An 11875-nucleotide genomic window follows, 5' to 3' on the forward strand; every position below is an offset into this window, starting at 1 on the left:
CCACCGTGTCCCACACAAGCTATAACCACACGCGCGCAAAGCTGCAATCATTGGTGTTTTCCTACAACCACTGCTACGAGCTGCCGCTAGCGGAGACAGGAAAAAGATGCGTTGCCGGCGAGTACAAGGCTGAGGACGACACGGGGCGGCACAGGTGGAGGGCGAGCGTGGCGACGCGGGCGAGCTGCACAAGAACAGCGAGATCTGGGGAGGTGCGCGAGAGTGTATGCTTCCTTGATGTGCGCATACTGCAACCACTGTGATAATATTCCAACAAACGATATTTATGTCCCTTCAGTTTCATCTCCCAGAAACTTTGTGCTCTTCTTGACGACATGGAAATAAATGACTAGATCCCAAACCTAGATGCAGACTTTTCCAGACGCGTCAACATAATTCACTGGCACTGGCTGGTGAACTGGAGAATGTCGATCGGCAGCAACATATCAAATTGATGATACCCATTGAAATCATGCAGAATTTTCCATGGAGAATGTCACCATATCTTCATTTGTGAAGGCTGTTAGCATCCTGGTATATATGGCATTTGTTCAGCAGCTGCACTGAATTTCTGTAGCTTCAACATATGGAATCAGTCCTTTTTATCCCTCGACACGACTAAACCAATAAAAAGGTGGTGTTGGAACTCTTACAAGCAGGCCAGGAAAGAAAATCGACATTTCCTTGAGCATCAAAAGCTACCAACTCAAACCCGAACAAGATTACAAAAGATGCCATACCTAACGACAAAAAACCATACATTGCCCACTCGCTCTAGGCAGTGGAACCCAGATCTTGCCATGCGACAACGAGGACAGGGAACTGTGTCTAAGCGGACACGTGTACATGATAAGAGACGTCCGAGGACACCCATGTTCTGACTTCGAAGTCATTAACAGTGTTAATATAAGAAATACAACGAACGACTTCTAAATTGGGCATCAGTCAGATCTTATTGGAGCCTTAACCAAGGAAGGCAACAGAAATATGTTTTTCTCCACCACCGCAACTCAAGTACTTTGATTTAACTTAAGTTATTCATTGCAAGCATATCCGTCACAAATAATTGTAATATAATTGTACACAGTTGACATGAGCTACAAATAAATTTTGCAAATATACAGAACCGAAACTACATGACATAATCTCCTTTAAAGTGAACTGTGTAACATAATATAAATACACAGAAAATAAATTGTAATTCAAATGAATACTAGGAAGGACGCGATTGTATTATTGCACATATGTACTTAGCGTGGCCATGTGACCGACAATGAAAGTTCTTGCTCGAGACTGTAGCAACTAGAGGTGCCTTTTGATGTTGAATTACCAACATTGACAGCAATCACTGGTGCATCAGAATTACACAAAAAAGGCTCAATTTCTTCATCACTAGCTGGTAGAATTTTGCATTTTCTTAGCCTCTTAGTTCTCACGAATTGCAACCTCATATCTACTTCTTTCATAGTAGGTCTGTCTCTTCCTTTCAGTCCCAGGCATGCTTCAGCAAGTGAGCAAATATCTTCAATCTCTTCCGGATTTGCCTCTCTGACAACCTGAGGATCCATTATTTCCATGATAGATCCCTCTTGCAATCCTTCGACGAAATAATGGGACAAGTTTTGTTTTGCACCTCGATCGTTGATAAAAATTGGCTTTTTTCTTATCAAAAGTTCCACAAGAATTACTCCAAAACTATACACATCACTCTTTTCAGTTAGCTCTCCAGTATGGTAATACTCTGGATCTAGGTAACCGAATGTTCCTTGGACAATAGTCACCACATGAGTCTCATCAAGTGAAAGTGACCTTGAAGCACCAAAGTCGGAAACCTTTGTAGCGAAGCTGCTATCCAACAGTATGTTAGAAGATTTCACATCTCTATGGAAAATTGGTATTGCAGCAGCAGAGTGTAGATAAGCAAGTGCGCCTGCTGCTTCTACCGCAATCCTAACGCGGTCATCCCAAGACAGCAAGCATTCAACACTAACATCAATATGAAGAAGGTCGTGCAGCGTACCATTAGATATGAACTCGTAAACCAGCAAAGGCACCTCAGATTCGAGGCAACAACCAAATAGCTTTACGACATTGCGGTGAATGATTTGAGACAAGATAGCAACCTCATTGATAAACTGGTCTATCTCAGTTTGCTCGACAATTTTGGATTTTTTAATAGCCACCACCCGTTGATCAGATAGAATACCTTTATAAACTGTACCGTGTCCACCGCGACCAAGAACACGAGTGGCATCGAAGTTGTTGGTTGCCTTCTCCAGTTCCTCTAAGGAGAATATCTTTGTTTTGTTTGTGGCGCTTTCATCTGAGATCAGCTGCTCCAAGAGTAGGCCTTGATTTTTCTTGAAGTGTGCTCGCCGGATTCTCTTCTGGATGCCGTTCTTCCACTTGTTGATGAATACGAATGCACAAAGTGCAATAAGGATGGAGCCTAGGCCACATCCAGTTCCAATTGCGATACCTACATTTAATCATCGCTCAGCGAGTCACTCTATAATTGGTTAATTTTAATTGTAATGAGGATATTTTTCTAGCTACTCCCTCCATTTACTATTATAACATGGTTTTTGTTGAGTATATTGATTCGTTAGGAAATATAAGATAGGCTAGAATTTGTCCTGCCTTTTCTTATACTCCAAGCTGGTCATTGTACTCCTAAATATATGCGTATGAGGCTCAATAATTCTCTCCCTTCTAACATTATATCAGCCTAACAGATCCAAAACCTAGCCGCCGCCCGACGCTTCCACCCGCGCGCCGCCCCCGGGGAGACCGCCTTCATGACCGCCGCGGGGGCCGCGCTGCCCGTACCTAGGGTTCGTCTGCCGATGGTGTTGACCGGCTGCTCTAGAGAGTATTTTTCCTGAGCCCTTGCTCCGGATTTTCTCTCTCTCGCCGGTCACTTTGATCGGCGTGTTCTTTTTGGTCTTCCGATCTATACTTGATCGGTTTGAGTCGCCCGCCGCCGCCGTTGACCCCGTGCGCCTCTACTCCGACACCGGAGCGACCGGCAGGCTTCTTCATCGACACGGCGGCCTCACGCGACATGCGGTCCCTCACGGTCATCGTCCGCGCGCTGGCCCGCTCGTCGATCTACGCCGGCCATCACCGCCCTCTCCGACCGGGACACCTGCATCACCCCAACCCGGCGGCCTTGCGCCATGCGGCCGCCCATCATAGCCACCCACACACGCCGGCCCGCCCATGATCCACGCCACCCGCCACCGCCGTGTCTACATGGCGGCCCTGCGGTCTACCTCGCCGGCCTCGCCCCATGCTGCGTCAGACTCATCGACTGTCTTAGCTCGGGCAACGCGGCTACATTGGTCGCTCGGGCCTTGCTGCCCGGGCGCCGGCGCTGCTTTGGCATCCCGGGTGCCGGTCGCACGCTGTCCCACGCCGTCAGGCATCGCCGGCTTCATCATGGACTCCACCGCCACCCCACCTTCACTAAGTGGCGTCCCCGATCTCGCGCGCGATTGGCTTGATCACCTGCTCGCTGCCGCGATCCGCCTGATCTAAGCCCCGCGACCGACCTGGCCCGTCAATTGCTCGCGCCTCCGCAGGTCCCGTGAAGATTGTCTCCGAGTTCCGTGCGCTCCTCCACCGATCGAGCAACGGGCTGCCGCTGCGTCGCCCCCGTCGGGCAGCAGCGCCGCTGCCCCGTGGTTCTCCTCGCGGCTGCATCGACTCGTGCATCGCCCCTTTGGGCAGTAGTGCCGCGATACGCGGTCCCCGCTGCCGCCCCAAGGTCATCTCCGCGGTTGCACCGACCCGCGCGTCGCCACTGGGTTGCCCCATTGGGCCGTAGTGCCGCAATACGAGGTCCCTGCCACCGCCCCGAGGTCTTCCCGTCGTCGCCTCGACTCGCCTGCTGCCGCCGCGTCGCCACTTCGGACCGTGGCGCTGCGGCCCGCGGTCCACCGACGTCCCCGCGCGTCGACTTCCCATGGTATGCGCCACACCGCCTCCCTTGGCATGGGAACGCCACCGTCCGCGCCGGTATTTGTCACGTTGTTGGGTTCTCCTCGCCTACTTCGAGCACCACCGTCGCACTCCTAACTTAGCCGCCGCCACGGTCGCTCTTCTTCGGTCACCGCCGCTGCTACCCCCGTAACCGCCGCCGCCCGTCCACCCCCTTCATCTTTGTCCAGCATCAGCACGACGCCGGCGTCGCCGTCATCTACCCCGACCACTTCGTCTACTCCGACCACTTATTGTGACATCGTCCCCGCATCGATTGGCGCCGCAACCGTCATTGAGTCTTCTTCTCTGCTGGTCCTCTGACTCCTCGACATGGCGTACAGTTTGTGCAGGTCCCTCGTCTATGCATGCGCGGTGCTAGCAACACCGATGAGTGTCTTCATCCACGACGTGTCCCCGGGTCTGGCAAGCCTGGTGCGGCGCTTCGTCAACTTCGTCTTCGTCCGTCTATGCATGCCCGGTGCTGGCAACACTGGTGCGTGCCTTCGTCTACGACGTGTCCCCGGGCTTGGCAAACCCCGCCGCGACGCGTCGTCAACAACGACTTCTTCTCGGCGCACCCCTACTTCGACACCAGTACGCCCATGCTAACTCGGCGCCTCCTTGCGCCTGTGGCGACTTCCTCGACACCGGCTACCCCGACTCAACATCAACCACGGCATTCTTCGCACGGCAACCTCGACCATGACTACACCACCCTACGCTCTGGGCTATTTTGACAAACGGTACAAAGGGCTACCGCCTTGCTTGAGCAACCTCGTCGGTTTCCACTCCAGCCACGACTTCCGCGATGCGTCGACCGTTACGACTGTGGGAGGGGGGTGTCCGTCGGCTTACCTTCGGATTCTTCTACAGTCTCACCGTTTGCGTCACTACCGTTGTGACTGAGGGGGGATGTTGAGTATATTGATTCGTTAGGAAACATAAGATAGACTAGGATTTGTCCTGTCTTGTCTTGTACTCCAATTTGGTCATTGTACTTCTATATATATACCCATGAGGCTCAAGCAATACAACGAACGATTCCACCAATCCCTCTCTCCCTTCTAACAGTTTTGATTCTTCAGTGTGGGCTATATACGAACAAAAATGAGTGAACTGACACACGAAAACACATCTATATACATCAGTAAATGGAGGGACTAGGATTTACCCAAAAGAAGATTGTGTTCCTTTGTTGATGTAACACACTGCCTTTTTATGAGATTAAACTCTTTTCCATGAGGGCAACCCGTGCAGTGGTAGCCTCCAGGAAAATTTTGACATGTCCCATTGCAGTAGTTTGATAGTGAACATTCATCGATATCTGTAGAAAACTTTGATTGGTTAGACCGGTAGAGAATGCATTACTACTTGCTAAAAATGCTAGATTAGTCTGGTATGATCTCGAAGTATGCATCGATTGATACTGCTTTAGGTTTGCGTGATGTTTTCATAAACTCGCAAGGGCCTCATCGTTAGTTTGCCGAACCTGTTAATTATTTATTTATTTCTCATGTAGATTTTTTACTCATATTTACCTCCTTTATTGCATAATACATTTCATTTTATACATTGATAAAATTCTAGAGGTATATCTTTGACCTTTATTTTGTAGATAAATATATGATTATGTTGCTAATAGAAGAAACAAGGGCTGGAAAATTATTTACAAAAAATCTAATGTTGGTGATTCTTGTTAATAACATATTTATCCAATCAGTCGTTGAGCCGCAAGGACATCGACTAAAGTTGAGATTCATCTTTTATATATATAAGAGTTACATCTTCAAGCCGTCGGTTCTGGTAATCAATGGGCATTTATGCACTCCCCGTAAATGCATATTATTGGTGCCTATGATACGTCCAACTATTTTCCTTTACGTAACACCCTTGAAATATTGTGTATGCTTTTGATAGTACTAACTATGTACATAGATGAATATTTCCATTGGCTATATTTTTTTATAGGGCTCCAATCGAATATATATCAATTGTGTTCGATTAGCATTGGTGAATGTGGTAAGGACTACCATGATTTAAAGCAGGCGTAACATGAACTTTTCATTTATAGTTCAATTAATAAATAACACGTGAATGTAAAACCAATTGTGCAGGATCTGTATAAGTGTAGTTATGATGATCTATTGGCTATGATTTTTTTAGATACGGAGATCTACTATTAAGATATGATTAGATACAGCTATGAAGATCCAGCTTATGTGATTTGTGTAGGTATGACTAGGTGTAGTACTATGAAGATCTAACAGAGTTGATTAGGTGTAGTACTATGCATATTTAACAGAATATAGATCTAATGGTTACGATCTGTTTATGTAAATTATTAATATAGGATGCAATATGTTTAGATAAGATTATGAAAATATAACGGGTGTGATCTTTTTATGTGGATCTAACAGTTTTTTCTTTTGAAAAGGAGGATGACCCTCGATCTCTGCGTCGATCCATGCATACATTCACGAGAACCCCGACAAAGAAGTACATTCATCAACCAAAAGCCACCATCCTTTCAACCTTAGTTAGTACACCTACAAGCTTGATGATGTGACCTGACCACGTGTCAACACAAACCATCTAATCTAGTGGCCTCACTAAGCCGCCCGTCGGCAATCCAAGAGAATCAACCGGTCTAGTAGACCCTCAACATACATCGCTTGCACACGCTCTAGAATTAGATGCCGCCACCTTTCACCATCCCACCTTCAGGAGGGACCAACACATTCATCTTGCCAGGCCATACTGCTATTGATGCCAACGCAACGTTGGAGAGCGCCACCACCTACCCATGTCCGTCAACACGCGACCGTCGAAGAAGCTCCGTAACGCCAAGCCGTTGAGACATGTCATCATAGCCGCGAAAGAAGGAACACAACTCCTCCTCTTGTCCCCGCTAGCCAGCACCAGCTCCAAGATGATGCCCCCATGAGGGAGGACGGCTTCGAAGGCCCCGCCATCATCCTACTCGGGAATCCCGGATCCAGAGTTTCACCCGGAGGTGGCGATGGCTGAAACCGGCGAGGCCTTCGACAAGGTGACGAAACCAAAGTCACCGCCATCATCCACCATGACCGACGTCGACCTGGTTTTAACGGGCAATCGCGCCATCCTGACCCCGCGCGCATGCTAGATCCGTGTGAACCATGCCGTGAAAATGAACGCAGCAGTCAGAACGGCTGGTAGAGGGCATCCATCATTCCTCACCGCCCCCTCCACGCGCCGCAGGACGGCTAAAAACCACGTCGCGATGTGATCTAGATGGTTGCTAGATGCACGGCTGCCGCCACCAGCCACCGCAAAGCAAGGCTGCCAGCCGAAGTGCACATCCTGCTGGCCATGGAAGCGAAGGCCAAGGACGCTGACCAGACCGCCGCTGCACTCAAGATCGGACCATCCCAGAGCGAGCACCACCACCACGTTTCACCGGCGCCAGGACAATTGCTGACCACTCTCCACGCCTCGTGTCGCCACGCCCGTCACCCAGCGCATCGCCCGTCCCGTCAGATCTGGCCTGTGTGAGGGGATGAAGAAGACCCCGCCACCGCCTGTGCAGACTGGGCTTCTCCAGTCCGCACTCTCAGCCGCTAGCGAGGGTGTGGGGAGAGGGAGGAGGGTTCCCTGGCAGTGGCGGTAGGTTTCTCCTCCCGGTCGCCTGTAGGAGCGAACCGGGAGGGAGGGTCACATGACCCACTATATCTCACATGTGGATCTAACTGTTGTGATCAGCATATTAATGTTCTACTTTTTGCGGGAATTTTTAATAGTCTCGCTAATTTTCTTCCATATTGTGCTTTTAGTATATAATTTTTAGATATATTGATAGATTTTTTGAACATTTGTAGCTATGAGAAAAACATTAGTTCCCCCCGCAAAAAAAACATTAGTGCACAATGATGGGTGATGAGGAGGATCAGACCTTTGCAGCCATCCTTGACGTATGGATTTACTTGAAAGCCTGACGAACAGTTGCAACGATAGCCCATAAATATTTCCCCGTGGGTGACGTTTAGGCCGTTGCTGTGGGAACTGCGGCATGCATACATAGTATCCTCCTTTTTAGCCGCTTGGCAAGTTAAATTGGCAACCGCCCACTTTATAACAAAGTGATCGAATTCCATAGAGAAATCAAATTGAGCTTCCAGAGGTTTCTCAAGTGCATATCCATTGTCAGTCTCGATTAATATTGACTCTTTCGCATGATTTCCGTCCACCATGTTGCTAACTGTCAGAGTCCCATCTTCCACGGATACATTAGTCACATGATATTGCACATTTTTTGAGAAATAAACTGTGAGATTACCAGATGTACAATTCAGATGAAATTTTTTGTTGGCAAAGCACCCTTCTTCGAGCCCAAAGGGGAAGGGAATAGTAATGCGTCCACATGATGCAGGACAGTGTTCTTTGGGCTTGGAGTTATAATCTGCTCCACAATAGATAGACACAAAAAGTAAGAACAACAGGATGAAGGATAAATAGAAGGGAATTTTAACTCCTTTTGGTGAAAAAAGTAGGGCAGGAAGCACCTTCTTGTCGCATGCATCCATCTAAAATGTAAGGGTTGCCTCCACTATAAGAAGAGTAGTCACATTGGTAACCACCGTATGTAGAATCCCGACAACTGCTACCGTTGCTACAGGCATAGCTTTTGTTCTTCAGTTGTGCACTTACACAGCTTGGTTGGTCCATGATGGCAAGTCTAAGCGACGCGTCATCAATTATGCTTGCATTTGTCCAACTAGAGAAAAGATCGGTTGTATTATATCTGTAAGAATATGGATCTCTTGACACTAAAGCCATGATGCCAGGGTGGAACCAATCTGACTGTGTTGCAGTAGTATTAATGCTGACAAGATTTGCGTGAAAGCCTGGCAGGTCACTTGCAAACGGGATGAGGCAGCAGCCCTTTCCAAAACAAGGCTCTCCAGTCGGTGCCTTCTTGCCGGCGCATCTAGTCATACAAGAACCAACCATGTTTCTTGTACCATACTTGAACATGGTGACGTCCAAATCACAACCAGCTACGTACAAAGTATTATCTCTAGTTAGAGTAATACCTTTAGCAGGGGCCTTCCATATGATGTCGTACGTATTTGTACCTGACATTGTTGTAAGTTTGTAGATTATAGGGGTCGATACTACGCCGGAGTATATGTCAATGTCAGTGACCTGGAGAGTGCTGCTGCCTAAAAAGAGCCTGGGATGCTTGGTGGAGTGGTTGCAGGTGAGATCGAAGCCTTGACGGAAGCAGCCGGGCCCTATACCGAAGGGATAGGGGATGTCGACATCCCCGCACCCTGTGATGCAGTGAGCCAAGGAGTGATTAGAAGGGATCTTCAGGATCCCTCGGGCGGCTCCATGGACTGCAGCCGATGCTTGCGGCGGAGCTGCCGAGAACATCAGCACAAAAGACATGGCGATGAGTACCTTGCTCATCGTTGCGGTGCGCCAGTAGGCTGGTCTGTCTGGTGTTTAGTGTTGGAGTTGGGGTTAGGTGTTTGGCTTGGCGCAATTTGTAGACTGTATATATAAAGGCGACCCCAGGTACGAGTCGTCTATAGTGTCCATCAAAACAGTAAATGTAGCTAGGAATTCCAGGGCCACTGCTTGCTGCTTGCTGATAGCCACATAAAAACAGATGTGATGGTCGTTGCTAACGCCAACATGACTCGCCTATGGCCACTGCTGGCTGCTTGCTGATAGCCACATGAAAACGCAGAGTCGATGTCAAGTGAAAAATCTGCAAGACTGCCAACTTGTTTTTTTTTTGACCCAACACCGTAGAACAATTGTTCTATGATAAATATATTACAATAAATATAATACAAAATATTACAAATCCCCAAAGGGATGAACTTCGGCTAAGAGGCTAGCCAATGCCTGCTCTGACTGCCAACTTGTGAATTGCCACATGTACTCGATAGTAAACGTTTCTCTACCTGGCCAGTGGTTGTCTAATCCAGGAAACGTACTGTAGGAGTAGCTTCCTATCCTATATGATCATGATTTAATTAGAATTGTCATATCAATTGCTACAATTTTTATTTTTATTTTTTGTAAAAAAAACAGCTGCTACAACTGCCTTAGTTCTAGTGTTTTTTCTTTTCTTTTCTTGCTATGAGTCCTAGTTCTAGTTTGAAATGGCGAGAGTACAAGTTTAAGTGTGATGATAACGTATGCGGTCGGTCGTGTATGCTTGCTTGCCGTGTGCGTGCTGCAACTGCAGTACTAATAGTCCAGTCATGTCTACATCTCAATTTTTCATTTCCCAAAAATGATGTGGTCTTTTCCATATGCGTCACCATTAATTCAACCAGCAGCAACACGGCATGCAAATTGGCAATGACCATCGAAATCATGAAGAGTTTCCAAGGGAGAATGTCGACCATACCTTTGTCAGCAAAGACTGTTACCATCGTGGACTGAATTTCCATGGCTCCAACATATTGCTTTGTTATTCCTTACGAGAGACTAAAATCATTCACCTCTCTCAGGAAAGAAAAAAAGACACAAATATTTATGTTTATCTTTAGACGACAAGTTAATAATAGAGGAGTACTGCATAGGTGGGACCTTATAATAGATCTTATAAGAGAAAATTATGTTTTTGGTCTCTCAAGTTCCCAAAGCATTCAAGAGCATCCAAGAGCCATTGTGGATCGCCAGTGAACAAAGTCTGTGAAGGTTTAGAAGTCTACCTTGAAGACTTACCAGAGTGATTGGGCAAGGACTTGGTGTCCTTAACTCAAGGGGAATAACATGAAGCCGCGGTCTTCTGAGTTAAATCTCAGCCTCCCTAACCAGACGTACAGTTGTCACAACAACTGGAACTGGTCTACCAAATCCTTGTCTTCACCAAGCAACTGGTTCTATCCTGCACTTTTCTTTATTTTACAGTTTGACTTCGTGAAGTCATTGCCTACTTGCATGATCTGATTGTCTTCACTGTGTGAAGACTGTTTACTGTTTGGCTTCATACTGTCTTCCATCCTAATCCATCCTACCTAGCTACTGATATTATTTGTGCTTTCACTTCGTTGCTTACTTGAATATGACTTGTCCAGTATATATAGTTTATCTTCCGCTGCATATCAATAGGTTCACTTCTACTGTTTGTCTTCAAAGCCCTCGCGTTTTGAAGACTTTCATAAAAATCATCTTTTCACCCCCCCCCCCCTCTAGTCAATTACGACTAGAACTTTCATTTATCTTTAGAAGACAAGTTAATAATAGAGGAGTATTGCATAGGTGGGACCTTATAATAGATCTTATAAGAGAAATTTATGTTTTTGGTCTCTCAAGTTCCCAAAATTACAGACTTGGTCCCTCAAGATTTTTTGGTAGACATTTGGTCCTTCAAGTCTCAAAACCGGATAAGTCTGGTCCAAAAATTCCAGATTCTTTTGAATTTCTTTTCTAATTTTTGGATTTACTGTTCATTAGTCACACCTGTTCAACACTAGTCAAAATCTGGTTTTGGTGTACCAAAAAAACTTTAGAGACCAAGTCTATACTTTTGAGAAATTTGAGGGACCAAAACATACTTTTCTCTTTTCATAATTAAGCGAGCTGCTTGTATTCTGTGACAACGTGCAGCTGAACATCTTACAAAATGCAGTGGTGACTTGGTCAAACATTTGCTATACTGAATTATTTGGGGGTGGACAGAGTTGTTGCTGTAATATATGTGGAAGGTTGAGAGACGCTATATCTGTAGTTCTCTGCTGGACGTGTATCGAGAGGGAATGGGCCTCAAATGTCGTTGTCCGTCATTGTTTCAATCGGTCTCTTCATTGATATCTATCTATCTATACGTATTTCCGCTCAAAAAAAAATCTATCTATATGTATCTTTTACGAGTCCCTATAAATTTATA

The 11875-nt window shown here is 46.6% G+C and overlaps 1 protein-coding gene across 2 annotated transcripts; it reads right to left on the minus strand.

Moving 5' to 3' along the window:
- Positions 1-1250: 1250 nt before the first annotated feature.
- On the minus strand, positions 1251-9522 carry LOC123129912 (wall-associated receptor kinase 5). 2 transcript variants are annotated; one of them, XM_044549882.1, is made up of 5 exons: positions 9099-9522; positions 8526-9020; positions 7916-8422; positions 5156-5308; positions 1251-2479 (listed from the first exon to the last, which is right to left on the minus strand). In XM_044549882.1, the coding sequence occupies exons 1-5, from the start codon at positions 9433-9435 to the stop codon at positions 1251-1253; spliced, it is 2721 nt and encodes a 906-aa protein (XP_044405817.1). In that variant the 5' UTR covers positions 9436-9522. The 2 variants fall into 2 exon arrangements, with proteins under 2 accessions (XP_044405817.1, XP_044405816.1); XM_044549881.1 differs by having other exon boundaries at positions 8526-9522.
- Positions 9523-11875: the final 2353 nt, after the last annotated feature.

Source organism: Triticum aestivum, chromosome 6A (assembly GCF_018294505.1).
Source record: "Triticum aestivum cultivar Chinese Spring chromosome 6A, IWGSC CS RefSeq v2.1, whole genome shotgun sequence".
NCBI classification, from domain to species: Eukaryota; Viridiplantae; Streptophyta; class Magnoliopsida; order Poales; family Poaceae; genus Triticum; species Triticum aestivum.